This window comes from Agelaius phoeniceus, chromosome 1 (genome assembly GCF_051311805.1).
Source record: "Agelaius phoeniceus isolate bAgePho1 chromosome 1, bAgePho1.hap1, whole genome shotgun sequence".
In the NCBI taxonomy this organism is placed as follows: Eukaryota; Metazoa; Chordata; class Aves; order Passeriformes; family Icteridae; genus Agelaius; species Agelaius phoeniceus.
This window is the reverse complement of record NC_135265.1, coordinates 31,338,032-31,356,390: the sequence shown is the minus strand read 5'-3', so window position 1 is coordinate 31,356,390 and position 18,359 is coordinate 31,338,032. Positions and strand designations below refer to the sequence as shown.

General features: G+C 34.7%; 1 protein-coding gene across 12 annotated transcripts in view; it reads right to left on the bottom strand.

Moving 5' to 3' along the window:
• The window catches only part of HDAC9 (histone deacetylase 9), a 456,042-nt gene that overhangs the window by 43,864 nt on the left and 393,819 nt on the right, over positions 1-18,359 (bottom strand). For all 12 annotated transcript variants that reach the window (XM_077175696.1, XM_077175735.1, XM_077175727.1 and 9 more), the window contains one exon: positions 16,575-16,693. In XM_077175696.1, coding sequence (XP_077031811.1) covers positions 16,575-16,693 — 119 coding nt within the window. The remainder of the gene's footprint in view (positions 1-16,574; positions 16,694-18,359) is intronic.

Sequence of the window (18,359 nt, the reverse complement as noted above, 5' to 3'; positions counted from 1 at the left end):
TTCAGTAGCAAAATGAGTTTATTGGAATTCTTATGAAAACCAAAAGAGTAGAAATTGTGCAAGTGATATGCTAAACTGATATTTTTTGATGAAAGTAATAAATATTCCAAGTAAACAGGGCCTCCAAATAAAACAGCTATTTTCTTCTGGTGCTGTTTGACTCCCCTTCTGGGCTGTATGTGTGCACTGGTACATGTCGTCGTCTTTTTGGCCAAGTTGCACAACACTGCTTTTTTTCCAAGGAAGTGCATGAAAGCTGAGATTTGCCATTGTTCATTTTTATCCAATGTGTTGTAATGAATATGAGCCAATGCCATATTTATTTGTTCTGCGGCCAGCTTCTTCCTGGGTTTTTTTTTTTTCTCTCCCTTTCAGCTCAAGGACCAAATTGTTGAAACAACAACAAAACCACCACAATTGGCTTTATAGTCTTTCTTCTCCTTAGGGTCTTCCATTCCTTGGAAAATTTTAGTGCATTTGTAGTGTCATTTAAATGTACCAACACCAGGTGCTGCAAAGAAGGATTTTAAATGCAGTTTACCTGAAAAACAGTTTCTAGATGGACCAATCAAATCCTGAAGGTGTCCAGAGGTTTGAAGAGTATTAACTCCTCCCTGCCATAATTCTTAATTGTCAGCACAAATAGATTTGTGCACATTACCAATCTGTATGTGTAGAAGGGTAAGTGCAGGGTATTTATGATAGCTGAAAGAGCTGGAGAAGCAGGGACTAGCAGAAAGCTTAACATCTGCATGTTAGGAGTTTGCTGGGGATGCCCTCACTCACTGTATCTCTTCCCTCACATTCAAAATGACATATCCTTCTATCTACTTCTAAACTACTGCTTACTTCTAACAGTGACATGACAGCTGCATCTGAGGGAAAAGTTCTTTTTTTATTACAGATCATTCATGTGTTAGTGCAAAATAACAAAACCCACAGAATCTCCTATCACCAACACTGATAGCTGAATTTATGTAAAAATGGTTTTTCCCAGTGAAGTGTAGTGGTAAGCTTACTTCAAAGACACATCTGAGTTCCACAATACCACTCTTTAATCCATGTAAAGAACTTGTGTAAAAGTTTTTCTTACTATTGAAGATTCTGCAGTTCATTTTTATTTTTAGGGAATTTAACTACCCATTTTAGCAACTTGATCTGTATTAAAAGAAGTCTCATTTATAATTTCATTTAATTTCGTATTCAATTTATGACCTTTCTACATATTGAAAAGGGATGGGGAAAACCTCTTGATTTTAATATTTATCAAGATTCTTCTTCCCTACCTTTAAGTAAGGAAAAGTTAGCTGTCTTGTTTCTGCTACTTCTCCAGTCTATTTACTATTCAGTAGGAAGAGAGGAATATCCCCAAGAAGATCTGCTGCAGCAATTTTCTTAAAAGATGGTCTTTTTGGGATTAAACACCTCTCTATACTGCCTGTCATGGACAAATCTGGACTTAATAAGATGTTTAATGTCCAGAAAGCCAAACTTTGAGAGAGAAAGCTCATTTATGGCTCCAAAAGACTATTTACACCTAGGCAGATAAAATATGTTTTCATCTTCCAAGGTCATGCATTGTGAATACATCATGCTCAGTGAGAAGCTTCTCAGGTAAATATAAAATTAAAGACGAATGCATTTTAGTTAAGTAATCTATGCTTCTGTTAGTGCCTCAATAAAAATTACTCTTAGTAGAGATTTTGTAGGTTATGGAGACCTACTTTCAAATCCTTGTATTATTTAAGCAAGTTTTAATGCTAATATTATCATACAATATTAGTATACTAATTATATAATTATTAGGAAATTATTTGGAAAGTATTTTCTATATAAGAATGCTACCTAATATATTTCTAACAATTGTTCAAATTTCAAGCTAACAGGGGTATTTTTATACAGAAACCATGGAAATTAGATAGAAATTATGTTTGCTCTACTTACAGTACATTTAATCATATTAGCATGTAATAATAATAATCTGTTTAGTTTTGAATGAATATCTAGTATAATTTCCCAAAAAACTCACTTTCTTTTCAAACCAGGACACTGATTCATAAAAGTTGAAAATAATTGTATACACAGAGAATTTCAATGCCAAATTTGCTCCATTAAACTCAGTGATACTTCCTCAGACTACACAAAATATTTGCTATCCTAACAACCCACTGTACACCTTGCTTTCTTTGTCTAAGACATAAATCATCTGCTCTTTAAAGCTCTGCTCCCTACTTAGTTCAATCTCTCCTAACACCCTTTTAGTTCAGTGTCCTCTTCCCTTGAATATACTGGCACTTCTCTGCTAATAACATGACAAAAACTTGGTAAGTGGTATGCATTTACCAGCGTGGCTTTTAGATATCCTAGAAAAGAAGGGAATTTGACCATTTGTCCTAGTGTTTTAGAAGTTAAACAACCTGGTCAAAAGAATCATTCCAGCTCAGATGTCTGATGTCCAGCCTTCCCATCCTCACACCTGATGTCCAGCCTTCCCATCCTCACACCTGGGATTTTCCAGGCTGAAACACTGGAAAATGTCCTCCTCCATCATGAATTAATTTGCTGCTTTCAAGCCCTTTCTTTCAGATTAGCAGTTGATGTATGTCTAAACAGTGCTGCCATAAACATCGATATTGCTTCAAAAATGAAACATGTGAAAGAGGGAAACTATTGCCTACTTTAGAGAGATAAACTGAAGCAAATGAAAATAAAATCTCAAGAGACATGTTTCAGGAATGAAATCTCCACAGATCAATCTCCCAAAGGCAGTAAGTGGTAAAAGTCACTGAGCTGAAACTAACACAGAAGGAAGAGTTCAGTGTCATACCAATATAATTATAATAAAATTGGTCAGGAAGTATTCCTGTAGTAATGAGGGGCCTTTCAGTTGAACTTATTTCATTTTATGTTTATTTCCGAGTCTACTAATTGTGGATCAGTTTTCTTAAAAGCTAAGGAAACATTCAGAGGAAATAAAAATATTTTACAGATTCTCCTTCTTTCACTAGTTTTAATAAAATAAAAACAGGTACTGAGAAACGACTGAATGTTATCCAGTGGACTAAATTAGGTAGTTGAGCCATGATGACAAGAGGGATGGGCAAATTCTGAAGAAAAAAGTTACTCAAGACACAATGTTTGACATCTGGTTTATGATGCTCTAATTGTCAGTAGTCAGCCAAAGCCAAAAGACTGCTATTGTCTTTCAGATGAAATATATCTAGAACAGTGCTGACTGTTTACTAAACTAAATATATTCTCTCAGTTGCTTCCTGAAGTATATGCCCCACCTTAGAATAGATTTTTTTTTTCTACTTTCTCTCTTAAAAATGCTGAGTTTAGGTCTGACAAGTTCTGATGGTCAGTGTACACCATGGTGAAGTGTTAATGCTGTGAGTACCCTTGTTAGGGTATAAGACAGCCATTAAAATAAATTACAAAATCTTCTTCCAATACAATGAAACATAATTAAAAAAAACCAGGTAAATAATTTAAAAGTATTTTAGAAAATTTTATGCAAATATACAAATGAATAGTATCTTTCTTACTTTTGCTTTCTTTTAGATATATAATGCAAATTACAGTAAGGAAAATATTATTTTGTCTGCATGAAAGACACTTCTTATCTTATGTTACAGAATTTTCTTTTTCTTTTCTTTTCTTTTCTTTTCTTTTCTTTTCTTTTCTTTTCTTTTCTTTTCTTTTCTTTTCTTTTCTTTTCCTTTTCTTTGTCTTTTCCCTGCCCACCCTTTTATCTTTTTTCTTTTTTTCTTTTTTCTTTTTCTTTTTTTTTCTTTTTTTTCTTTTTTCTTTTTTCTTTTTTTTCTTTTTCTTTTTCTTTTTCTTTTTCTTTTTCTTTTTCTTTTTCTTTTTCTTTTTCTTTTTTTTTCTTTTTCTTTTTCTTTTTCTTCCTTTCATTTCTCTTGATTTCCCAACTTTATTACGTCTGTAATAGAGTACTAAATTTGATCAGACTCAATTTCCAATTTTTTTTTGAAAGCACTACATAAAAACTTAACTTCATTAAGTGCTGCTGGGATTCCAGCGCCACATAACTAATGAGAATTCAGTAGCTTCATGTCAATGTGATGCTTCAAGTTCAAAGGGGACAAGGACATCCTGTTTGGTGTTTCGTTTCATTCAAGCCATTAAAACTGCACAGGCCCTTTTAAGTGTTTTTTAAAGTAATCTTCTTTACTCCCTATCAGTAACCTAAAACATTATAAAAATAGGGTTAATTTATATAATCTTCAAATTTGTAATGTGATTTGGAAAAGAAAACCTTCAGCAATTCTCAGTGAATTGGAAGAAAACTCCTGGTGGATGAAAACTACTTAAAGATCCCTTAAAGATCTTCAGCTTTTGTGACCTCAGTGTTTTTCTTCAAAAAGCATGCTGGGAAAATCCCAGAGGTGTCCACTGTGTGTGGGAATAGATGCACCCAAAAAGAGACAAAAGAAAAAAATTACATGGTTCAGGACATATGCACTGTCTTCATGTATGTTCTACATAGCTACCATTGGTGCAGTTAACACCACTAGAAAAATAATGTTTTACTCACATGGTGATATAAATATCACAATTATATTTGGAAAACTAATTCCTTTGATGTAACACATTTGTTAATTAAATTACAATATTGAAACAGCATTGCATCACTTGATAAATGGATTTTCTTCACTGTTTTCCCCAGTATTTGATGCAGGTTTAAGAATGCTGCTTTCTCAAATATTTAAGTGAATGAAAAATTATTTTCATCTGCTTGCTTTGTAAATTTCAACACAATGGGTTCCGCTCTGCCACTTTTACTTCTGTGCTAACATGCTTCAAAACACTGCACTTAATTTAATTTAATGCCACTATTTCAAAGATAATTTGACAAAATTTCTAGAAATTCCTGGCAAATTTGTTAGGACACAGACCAGTCATATTGAAAAGTGATTTTACTGCAAAGATGTTCCTGTAGGAACCATAAAAGGTGCTATTATACCTTTCAGTGAAAACAGAGGATTTCTGAGACTACAGATATTATCTTTTTTAATAAAAATAAAAATAGATACAAATAATAATAACTCGATTTGATGTTTTAGTCAATACCTCTTCTCCACAAGAAAGAAAAACCCAAGCCAATTAAAAATATTCTGTAATTTTTTCCAAAGTTTTGGATAAATTAAACTCTTTAACAGGAATAAATATCAGTTTTGTTTATTTTAAAAAGAAATATATTATATGAAAATTTTAAAAACAAAACAAACTTGGGAAGATATATAAATTTTTACTGAGATTTATATACATCTCAAATTTTAAATCGGTGATTTCTCTTGACAGCATAAAAATATTATGCAAAGCAATTTAAGTTATTCTTTGCTAACCAACTTTGATTAATAAGAAGAAAAACGATGAACAAGAACAAACAAATTATGCCTGGCTGCAATCATAAATAAAAACATAAATTATGTGGCAATACATGTCAGTCATCTGGTTTCCATATAAATAAATCACTGAATTAATATCTGATGTTAATTAATTATATTAGGAAAATAATTTTGAAAGCTAGCACACTTAAAACTGAGACATTTAAGGACGCATTCCACTATTAAATGGAACTGCTTTGCTTTATTTTGCTTCTAGAGAATGCTAATCTGTTTTAAGTAAGTAAACATTTAGAAAAGAGCTCTCACAAACAAATTACTTCTGAATGGACGCAATATCAGATATCAAAAAGAGAACTTTTTTTTTTACTGAGAGGAATTTAAGAAAAAGGGATAAGACTGTGAATCAAAGGAAACAAATATGTGATTAATTTGCCATCATGAACAGAACATACTAAGTAAGTGAATTTTTTTTAACTAACAATACTTTGTTGTTCTGGACAGTTATCTTATTTTAGTTTCTTCTTCCAAAGAAGATCTTTCAAGATCTTTCCCTTAGTCCATTTCAGTGTACATGAATCATAATTGATGATGGGGAGAAAAGAATGAATCTGAAGCAAATAAGTTATTAGTAAATTCTCTTTAAATTGACATATTTTACAATAGAACAATTTGCATTTCTTTTCAATTTAATCCTGTAAGATTTCAGGAAGTATTAAAATAAAAGTATAAGCATTCAAATAGACATTCTCATGTAAATAATATGTTTTTGAAGAGTTTTTAGCATTTTTTGAGCATAATAATATTTACAATCTCTGTCCCTGTCAACGTTACTTATTTTAGTAAATATTAATCAGGTTTGTGGGGTAATCTCAATCAACAGGACTGTTCAAAGTGAGGAAAAAATTGTGGGATTAGGATCTACATTCTTGCATTTCCAGAAATTTTATGGCAATTAGTTGGTATAAGCAAGAACAATTTCCTTAGAGACAGCCACCACTCCCACCCCACAAAACAACAAATGAAGGTAATAAAGTGCTGAAAAAAAAATTAGGGTTTCTTTTTCATGTGCCAGTGTTGGCAACTTGCATCATTTTATTGCAGACTTCATAGTATTCAGTGCTTGCATATAAAGCTATTATAATCAGGAGATTGCAATTTAATTAGAATGTTTCATTGATAAAAAATGGATGCAGGGAAAAGCTTAAATGATGAAGGAAGATGCTCTGAGAGCTCCACAATAAAACAAATCTGAGTAGCATTTTACTAACTTTTACAATAATTTTGAGGCCTGAAGCAGTGGTTTTTTAACTTCTAGAACTGGTAGTACTGATATTCTATTTCAACAATTAATAAGGTGTGGCTATGTGACTTTTTGAAACTACCACCATGAATTAATGTTTTGAGTTTAATCACATAGCTAAGCACAAAAATTTCCCTTTACCACAAGTAATTAACATACCTTTTATAGCATCTATTTCAATAACTTATTTTCTTTGTCACAATGATACCTTGAACATAATGTTTTAAATTTTATTTTATGTATTTGCTTGAGTAAAATATCCCAACACAACAGCAACTAAGACAATTTCTGGGATCAAAGCTAAAAATACCAAGAAAATCTCTTCAGATTACTGAAGAATTGCTGGTGCTGATACCAGTCAGACCTAAAGTGCACTTGATACTGGGATAGTGTGAAAAAGATGAGTTTGCAGACTGAAAAAACAGATGGCCCCTTATCACCCCATGGGGCTAAACACACAAGAGCAAACTTCAGAGACGCCTTACCTTTACCTTGTCTATCCCTATCAGGAGAGACTGTTATATTAAGTGTTATTACCTCTCAAGCCCTCCCTGTGATCAGCTTTTGAAGTCCATGGCCAAGAGGCCAGTGTGAGAATATCACCTCAGATAAGAGGTGTTTGCTCTGTGAAATATTCAGGACAGGAATCCATGGAGCCCGTGATAGTTCAGCAGGGAACCACAAACTGCAGCTAATATCATTTAATCCCCTGTTGGTTTGAGAACTGCCCGCCATAAAAAGCATAACTGGCTGTTTATTTGTGCAGGCAAGAGATAACATCTTAAAGTTACAGTCTGCCTTAAGTAGTGGGGATGTGAAGCCCAAAGAAATGAACCATCCAAGCTCATAATCAAAATTGTGTGTGCTCTCTTCTTCTCTGCCTAATGAGATGTAAACATTTTGGCTGCTGTCTCTTTTGAAAGATATTAATCAATCTATTGGTTAGAAATCACAAAGGATAGTCGGTCTTCAAATTACATGCCTTCTTTTATAGCATTTTGAAGCTGTGAACAATATGTTAAAAATTTTCCCATGGCGCAACCAAGTAAATACTTGTGGCACATTTCTATTTATTACAGAGAATGGTTAAATTCTAAGACATAAATCATGCTCCTCTACTAAAGACTACAAATTCCCAAAGACAAGACTAATTCCCAATGCAACCATGCTATAAAAGATCAGACACTTTGTTATGCAGAAATCCACATTTGGAGATGTCTTTCAACAATGTTCTCTCAGGATCCAATCCTGTAAAAGGCACAGGCAAGTTGCTGAACACTGTGTCAGGCTCCATTGCTTTCAAAATGGCCCTAAAAACTTATATTTAATTTGCCCTATTTAAATTGTAATCTGATGTGATTAATACTGCCTAAATGAAAAAAATACTTTGTTCTTTCCTTTCTTCTACTAAATGACAGACTCTTTGTTTCAATAAGGAAAAAGATTTCGTAAGTTTAATTTCAAAACTGAGAGAAGGTACGACCAATTTTACCTTTTTTGCATCCCTCACATAAGTTATTGTCATTAGCCAATGTTGCTACTGTAGCATGAAAGAAAAAACATCAAGAGGTAGGTGGAGAGAAGGGAAGATGACCAAAAAGGAAAAATAATTCTTAATGGTTCTGTAGATTGTCTTTTTTTCCCATTGTAATCTATCCTCTGCCCTGTCCCCAGCAACTGCCCTAAATCAAGGAATAAAAGGAATGGATGGGTACCTGATGCATTCTGCAGATGGATTGACACTGCATAGCTGAACATGCTGTACAGGTGGTTTTTCACTTGTACCAATTAGTTAACTAGCCAGCAGACAGATCTTCTCTTTGAGATGCAGGAATGGGAATGGAAATGGAAATCTCTCCTGGCTCATTTGCAAAAAGAAAGGTCAAGTAGAAGTGAAAAAGCAGGTGAAATCAATATTTATTTACTTATATTTCTAATTTCATTCTCTTTCTGCTTAGGTAAGTCCTTTCTGAAGATACACCAGTTAGCCAGACAGTATGGAAAACACTGGGCAATAACAAAATCAGTACTAAGACTTCTGAATCCTTCAAATGAGTTTTATTGTCCAGTTAGACATGCATGCCCCAAAGTCTGAAGACGAGGATTTCCCTAGTCTCAGTAAATGAGGTGAATTACTCAGTTTTCTAATGGCTCAAGCCAATAGTCCAAGCCATTGACATATGCTTACTTGCCAGTATGTGAAAGCAAGTTCTTTAACCAAATCTCAGAATTTTTCTGAATTTTTTGAAGTACTAATCCCTTCTTTAAATGAAATTTAAAAAAAAAAAAAAAAAAGGGCCTTTTCCTCTTATATCTTTACATTTGCCTTTTTATGCTGTGTCCTAGAGGGGATACTAATTTTATACAGTGAACTCCAATCTCTCTTCCACAGGAGCCAACAGACTAGTCTTCATCAGAGAACAGGATTTCTGAAATTTTCAACATTTCATACTTATACATGTAAGTGTGGTGTACAAGCCATTAATGTATCAGATCCTGGCATCACTGACAAATAAATCACCGATATCTGTATTGCAAGAGCAAATCTAAGGAGTAAATAAACATAAAATTTAGGAGGCTGGGCAATCCAATAGCCATGTCCAAATCATAGGATATGATAGAGCAATGACTGCTGTGGGCTACAAGGAAAAAGGAACCAAAATGCTTTACTTCTTGTAGTGAATCCTATAAAACAGGAAAAACAGAAAATAATCATATCTAAGGCTTGGTAGCCAATTAATTTGTCATTTATTTTGATGTCTTTTGGATCATAGCAAACTACCATTTATTCAAGAAATCACCCTAGAGAAAACCCAAACTTTGCTTTCAGAAGTGAGCAAGTGGAAGCAAAATCTTGATGCTACATTTTCTTGCTGCCAGGCACTGGGTATCATGTAGTTTCCAAGAGACAAAATGGACAGAAAGAAAATACCTGATACCAATGAGGACACTCCTCAGTGAGGAACTATCAGTGATCATTGCTCCAACCCATCTCCAATGCTGTTAGCTCTGAGTCAAAAGCTGAAGGATCTATCCTGCTGGATAATCATGCTATAACTTCAAGTACCAGAAAGGTAACCAAACTATGTAAAAAAAAAATAATCTCTGAACTCAAGAGAATTCAGAAAAGAAGGCAGCTGTGGCAACTGAAGTAATTTAACTGCTTACTGCTACCATAAATTATCCTATGCAATCTCTTCCTTTCTCTGCAGCCTCTGGCACACATTGGTCCTTCCATGATTTGATTCAGCTTCAGTGTCTTCACTTTTTTGACTTTGCTTTCTGATGGGCTGATGAGTTAATGTTCCATGTGTTTACAGAGAGATTGACAAGAAGCTGACCTGGTTCAAGGTAACAATGGACAAGTCAGAAGGGGAAGTGGTGTGCAACCACCTTTTTACAGCAAGGAGCTGCTCAGAGCAGCTATGCCAGCTATGAAACTGCAGTCAGAGGCAGTCAGTGCCAGACTTACCAAGATCACAGCTTCTCGTAGCTGAGTCAAAAAGACGTTCTTACTTGTGAAGAGATTAGATATGGTGTTATAAAAGCCTGCAATGCTATTTTTAGAAAATCAAACTGTATTAAAAGAGCTACCAAGCTACTACTATTCTCTTTAGTCAGCTGGCAATTTGCAGAAGCTCTTTTTTCCTGCTTTTCTTTAATGTATACCTATGACATTAGCCCCAGTAGTCTCAGTCAGCACTCTTTATTGGAGTCAAAAGTCAGAGAAGACTTTCAGACAATCACAAGAAAGTCAAGTTCCTACCCAAAGATATTCTACCCAAAAAACTCACAGCCAGTCCAAGGCTATTTAAGTCCAGTAGAGAGTATTATCTGGGGACTCCTTTAGAAACTAAGTACTTTCAGGAAACAAACAAACAAACAAACAAACAAACCCCCAAAACAATGAACATATATAGCCTTTCAAGTACTTGAAATACTCAGAATAGTCACATAGAAAGTTTTAGAAATACTGAAACTGGCACATGGGAAACTATCCCTGAAACATATCTGAAGTACCAGGCTTTGACCCTGAGGAGTTCTGCATTTGAATTCAGTGATATGTAGTTCTAGCATTAGCCTTTGATCTGTTTCTAACCCACATGCTATGCACAAAACCCAGTGGGAAACTGAGAATTCCAAGATACAGTAGGACAGTTGTGAAGGCTCAAGAAAAAGATGAGTCATGGAACATAAACTCCTGCATGAAGCCTTTGGTGAAGCCTTCTGAGTGTGCTATGGCATACCTAATTGCAAGGATGCCAGCTATTTATAAGTCTCCTTTAAAGCCTTCCAGTGACAGCTGGTACACCATGCTAGATCATTTGTTTCAGCAATGTCATCTCTTCATTACAACTCTGCCCATTGCTTCTGAATTTGCTTGTGCCAAGATGCTAGGTGTTTTATCTTTTTATAGCATTTCATGTTACATTCAGAGATCTTTTTATCAAAACTCATTACTCCCAGTGGGAATTGGAACTGAAATGTGAAGGCCAAAGCAACAGCAAATCAACAGGCCCCCAAGTTCAACCTGGTTGCTCTTGTGTCCTGCAAAGTATCAGTTCCAGCCATAAGAGATTCCTCACAGAAGAGCTGTTGGCAATGTGTAAGTCAGCAGTCTTTCTTACACGTTAATATCTACCACTTATGCTGACATATCCTTTGGAAATAACCAGGGCTCATGAGAAGGGAAACTGCTAGTAACTTCAGCACTTTTTTCATTGGTCCCCCTTGAATGGAGTGTATTACAACATAATGCAGGTTTTGATAGGTTAAGGGAGTTATTGCAATTTTCTCAAATAAAAACATTAAAAGTTGCAAATCAGTTTAGATAGAATCAGTTATATTCTAGGCACTGGATCAACTTTTCATTACAAATTTGGCATAACAGAAGAAAAATATTCCAGCAGACAAAATATCATTTACTCTTTAAATGCCCACAGTGGATCCTTTCCTACTGCTAATTGCTGATTCTATTTTACACTCTGGTGTCAAATAGCATCTTTGGAATAGGAGAGTAAAACAACAGGAAAACTCTAGTAAATCATCACAGCCCTTAACAAATGAAGTGCTTCAGGAAGTTAAGTACCTTGAAAAAGGTCTTAATTCTTGCTTGACACTTCTCTATTTACTTTATTCTTTTTATGGAATGGTCACAATTTAATGAGCAATTATGTAGAATATTTACTTGAACAGTAAAGTGATCTCAGTGGCTTTAGTGCAAGCATTATTCTAAGGACTGTTCTATAAAATAAAGAAAAAGTACTTCACCTCAGGATAATGTTACATGGACATCTTCAGCCAGCAGAGCTAAATTTCTTACAAGATCTAACAACTTGCAAATTTATGATAGGATCTGAGAGATCTTCTTCAGACTTGTTCACTACGCAAAATTCAAATTGTGTGATAATACTATATGTTTTAGCATAAAATGTAAAAATTAGCTGTAAAATAAAGCACAAAATGTATCAGTTCTATCTTCAGTAGTTCTATCTAAGGATCATCAGGATAATAGGGAAGAGTATATTCCTACTCTTTAAGCATATCCTTACTATTCTAAATATAAAGTTCCTTTATTCCCTTCTTCTACCATTATTTTTCTTATATTTTATTGTCAATACAACTTCTATTACTCCAATAAAAAAGTGAATTTGATAAAAATATATTTTGATAATACATGTTATATGGTGCTGATATTTTGTGTTATCTTATTGAAAAAAAGATTCTAATAATAAAAAGAAACCATCGGACAAGTCAGGAACGGAGATGTTTTTCTCTCACCTGATTATATTTTACAATAAAATCAAAGGACTTTTACAGTCTCTGATCTAAACAAAGAGGTCCCAAACACTTCAACAGTTACTCTGCATAAATCTGTGTATGAGAGTTCCAGCTGCTACACCCACCTTCACCTTACATCTTGGGGAACCGCTTAGCCAAGCAACAGGGACAGAGCCATGAGAGTACTGAAGATGGACATTGCAAAAGACATTCCTCTATTTCAGCTAATGAGGTTAAACTTGAGTCGTTACAGAAGGGGCACAGAAAGCAAAATCTAAGATAAGTTGCCTGAATATTCCTGACAGAACATACCAGGTATTAGAGAAGCTCCTGAGCAAGAGTTGGCACCTTTAACTGGTGCAAGACCCTGGGCCAAGAGGACTACCAGGGAAGTTTAACATCATCTTTGCCTCACTTTCTTCTCTTCGCTTTTTGATGTTAAACTTGATGCCATTCCCATAGCATAATGCCACAGGCAAGGCAGTGTCTGTGAGTAAAGATAATATTTTTAGCAGACAGAAATTTTTATTTGGAAAAACAAAATCCTTTTCTGACACAAACCCTTTTGAGGGGGGAAGACCTTCTTCAGGGCAAAGCGATTGTGAATGCAAAAGCATACCTGTTTCTAATTATGCTAGGTGGCCTTTCATCAGTGTTGTCAATAAAGCTTGCCTTTCCTTACTAAGATATTAGGAATGTAGCTTGTACCAAAGGACTGAGAACTTCCCAGCAGCAACAAGTTCTGCCATATGCCACCAGTCACATCAAATCTTTGAAGCCCTTTTTGTTCTTAAAATAATATAAAATCCATCACGAAGTTTATGCACATGGGTTGAGTATATATTTCAAGATGTGTATGTGTATGTAGGTGTATTATACAAGCACCTTTTGAAATCATAGCACTTCATTAAGAGAGAGGATTGGCACAAAGAGCTAACATAAAGAAAAATGTGCCTGTGAAATCCTCAAAGTTGTGGTTGAAACAAATGCTTTACTTAATGTTCATTCTCAATTCTACATTGCATCAAACAAATCTGTTTCACAGACAGGTAAAATATTAGTCAAATATTGCTTAGTTTAGTGAAAACTAATCAACAGATAAAGAGGAATTGCAAAGCCACTTTGTAAAAATAGGGAAAGTGATCTGAAAAGTGCAGTAAGATAGGAAAGATTCAAACTTCCTTTCCAATCTTTTTTTAAACCCGATCTCTTTTTCTTTAATGGACCATTAGTGATTTCATTACTTAATACAACTAGAGATAAATTAGGAAGTGAGATATCACCAAGCTCTGCTATCATCACTGATCTCAGCTGGCCAGATTCCACTCTACAGCCTGCTAGAGGAGTTGAGAGTCACCTCACTGTGATAAATTCTGACATGCACAACAGACTCACAGATTTAAAATCAACTGCAAATATATACATATATGATTATTTCGTTGCTGATATGTTTCTTTACTAATTAGAAATGGAAAGTCCTCAGTAAATAAGATTGTATGATAATATAGAAAAAAATTAAAATTCTGGGTTAAAGCAGATTACGGTTTGCATTTCTCAAACTGTGCAGATTCATTACCAGATCATTTTTGTTGAATGTAATTGCCTGCTACATGGTTACTCCAAGGCTGAAATTAGTTCAATCTACTATCTTCATCCAATGATTTTTACTTTATAACTTGGGACGATTGATTAATTAATAAATTTTAATTTTTTCTCTTAGATTGTACTCTGATGGAAAGACATAAAAAATTCATTACCAAGTATCTAGTGGCTTCTAAATGCTCTTTAAGAGCAAGGTTAGTAGCTAAGAATCTATCTTCTCTCCTTTGAACTCAATCTCTCTCTAATTTGTAAAGCTTGTATTAAAACATAGAAATGAGAAAATTGAATGTATTAGGTGCACACAAAGTGGTAAAGATTTATAAAGTAAGAATATTTACAGGTTCAGCTTTACTTGTTAATGCACAATTTCTAATTATTACAAACCAATTATATTAAAACTTTGCACAAGTATCCATTTTAATGTTCAATATGAAAGTTTCTCTTTGGACTTTTTTTTTAATAGAATGTTCATTTTCCTACATACCACATATAGTATGTTATGTTCTAAAATAGAATGGTGGAATGTAGAGAATTTTGTTTTGGGGAAATAATAAATTCCTTTGGCTCTGTAAAAAGGGCTTTATTCATCCCTCAGGTGCATGATCATTATCTGAGTCTATCTAGGCTTTTCTTTTAATTTAAACAAGAGCCACCTACACTGTTTTTTGGGGGTTTTTTTCTGTAAGCAAAAAATCACCTTTTTTTGCTTACAGACACATTTGCAGAAGTAGTGTGCAGCCTCTTATATTAGAAAATGTATTAAGGTTACTTAAAAAAAGTTATGAAAGATTACTTAAAAAATTTATGAAGAGTTAATTAATTCATGAATGAAAATTAACACTAATTTTAATGTCAGACAGCTTTTCTTTGCTGCAATTTCTAGTTAGATTGTTGGAGTTGCTATGCCAGAATACAGAATATTATATATGCCAAAGCATCTTGTATCCTTAAGGGACACATAGAATACCTTCTCAGCAGCTAAATACAGATAGTCATACAATGGTTCTCAACAAAATATCTAATTTAGTACCAGCTGAAAGTTCACCTCCTTGCCACACAAGATCATGGGATGGTGCCTCTGACCAGAAACCACTCATGGAAAAAACCAGTGAGTAAATTGCTCATCTCTTTCTGCAAAATGTTTTATTGAAAATCAAAATACACAGGGAAATTATACTCAAACATGCACACTGCCTGCTATGTTTCTTTCCTCTCCACTGCAACTCCTGCATTAAACTGAAGAGCTATGCTAAAACTCAACACATCTAACTTGTAGCCAGAGGGATATTCCATTTCCAGCCCATTTGTGCATTAGCACCTGTGTAAGCATCTTTGGGTGGACCCCTGCACTGCTCTCTGCATTCTCCCTTGTCACAGCACACCCCTATGGACACTCACACTGTTCCTCCATCATTTTCATTGGTATTCAGGGGAACCTGTTTAGCATGCAGTGACAATTATAATAAAAAATATGCATATCCACCCTGAACCTCCTGAGGTATACACAGCTTTGGTCTATTGATCTGTAACAAGAGGCAGAGGTTAGGACAAAATCCTCTGAACTGGAGTCCATTTCTGCAGTGTTTTAAACACCATTAAGTCTCATTGGCTTCTCCAGACTTTCCCAAGGCATTTGCCATTAGCAGCAGAGGTCCATATTTAATAGCTGTTGAAGTGATATTATAGACTGAATATACTGAATAAAAGTAGATATACTGAAGAAAATTATTCACAGCATTGCATTAGGAAACCATTTTGTGTTGCCCCATGTAAAGCAATTGATATAAAGCAATATTACAATGCAAATTCTGTACAGAGAGTTACTACATCAGCCAGCCTTGCTTAACATCCCAGAATCAGTTTGGCCACAATGTCTGGTAAGATCTAGGAATTTTGGAGTGTTACAAATGAGATGTGTCAGGCAGACCTGTCTTTCAGAAAGTATTAAATCTCTGCCATAAGTACACATTTTGAAAGATTGAAATGGACATCCAAATATTGAGACCCAGCAGAGTAGTCTTTTAGAAAAATTTGGCCTTCATAAACACTGATGTAATTCAGAATTAATGCCACGGAGCTGAAAAGATTACAATAACAAAAGAGCAATATGAGATTGGATTTAGGCATCCAAAGTCTAAAATGTCCAATATATATTTAAAGAGAAGTAAGTTATTCCAGCATTTGGAAATTGGGGCCTATTGAAAAGCATGAAACATCTAAAATGTTATTTGAATGCCAGAAAAGTTTTACTTTAGAAAGTCAAGACAAAAATGCCAAGAGGAACATAAGGGAGTGAGCCAGGAACTCTAATATGTTTGTTTCCACCTTGTCCATGATCTGGGCAAGCAGTGCAGCTCTCCAGGCATCCCTAGGTATTAACTGCTGGACAGTCCCTGCCCTCAGTGACACAGCTGTCATCTCACAAAACAGAAACACAGATGTGAACTGGACTTCTATAATAAGGTTCCTAACTAGAAAAAATACCAACTCAGAAACGTGCCAATGGCAATACCTACATTTAGCTGTGACTTTGTACCCGCCCAGCGGAGGGTCATGGCCTTCCACAGCATCGAATCCTGCTGACACCAGGACAATTTCTGGATCAAACTCATTGGCAGCTGGCATGATCACAGTCCTGTAGAATGCAAAGAACCCAATGTGATAAAATTAAAAGAACTTCCATGTTCATTATATAAATTCTCACAACCAGAAAAAAACACAACACAAGATATTTTATTTTCATTAAACGAATCTCCATGGTAGCTGTTCAAGTCCAAGGCTTCAATGATTTTCTTTCTATAATCACTCTTTTTTCTTTTGTATGACTGAGAAAAAAAGGCAGGTACATGTGAAAGCCTCTAATATTACTTACACATCTGTGTCTGTTTTATTCTGCTGCCTATAAAAAGCTGCCTCTTCCAGGGAAGTGACTAATGGTTTACAGAGAGCTCTCAAAGCCTGACTGGATACCCGGACTGCTCCAGTTAGTGTGAACTTGGTGTAAATTTGAACTATAAATTTCTTTTGGGAAAATGTTTGCTTTCCAAACTTTTTTTTTTTTTTACTCCTTAACATTTTTAAATGTTTGTCGAGGTGGGGGGTGACTCTAGCAAAGGAAAAACATGAAATTCCCTTAATCAAATCCAGACTATGTTGTCAAGCCTTTCCAAGGTCAAGCATAACAGGAATGTGACAACCACGAACTAGTGACAGCAACCCCTGCTGGTGTCAGGAAGACAATTCAGCCCTTTACAGTCACAAAGATTCCACTTTTTTAACCCCTTCCTTGACAAACTTGTGTGTGGATATTTTACCACTTTGATTTTGTCCTTCTCCAACCTCAAAGCCTGAAAGCTGGATTGAAGGAGAAGATAAGCCCCTTTGCTCTGCACTTGCAGATGTGTTCTTTCAGGCTGATTCCAAAGGGAAGGGGTGAGGATGCCTTCTGCACTGGTTTGACGAACACTGATGCTGTAATGGTTTTGCTAAATCAAGGGGATATGGCTAACATTAAAAGGCAAATACATATATAAATGTTCTATCCCAGAAAAATTAAAAATTAACTCTAGAAAAATCTTTACATTCTGACCAGTGTAGACCAATCCCAACTGGTCTACACTGGTCAGAATGTGAAGATTAATTTTGTGCATGTGTAATGCTATTTGTTTAAGTTCAATGTTTATTGTTTATTTGATAAACCACTTAGTCCAAAGAAATCATATTTTTGTGGAAAGGTTTAGGTTTTCTGTGAGAAAAAAGAAAGACAAATGATATCAACAATTCTCTAGGTTTTTCTTTAGTTTAGTTTTTGATCTATGCATTATAAACTTTATTTTGTTTTGTTTGCCTCAAAGGTAATTTTAATATTAGGAAAATGTTCATTTTACTTGTTAATCATAAAAAAAAAGATAATTCAGATGAAGCAAAAAGTCTTTGTCAGAGCATGCAGCATTTCAATGAATACAGTTTTACATTAAAAAAAGGATAGAGGCCACTTAAAAATATTTTGGTGATTTTGCTGAAATTGCACCAAAAATATTTACAGGCAAAGTGATACAAGTTGTGAAATATTCCTTTTTATACAAGTCATTAGTAGGCCTCTGCTGAAATATGGATTCCAGTATTGAGCATTGCACTTCAAGAAGGATCTAGACCAACTGGAGAGATCAAAAGCAAAGAAAAAACTTTTAAAAAAACATAACTTAAGTGGATAAATAATATCATTATTTGATTTGCATAACATGGGAGCAAACATGATAAAAGTGCACAAATACATAAGTGCGTTGCAAGAGGAAAGAAAT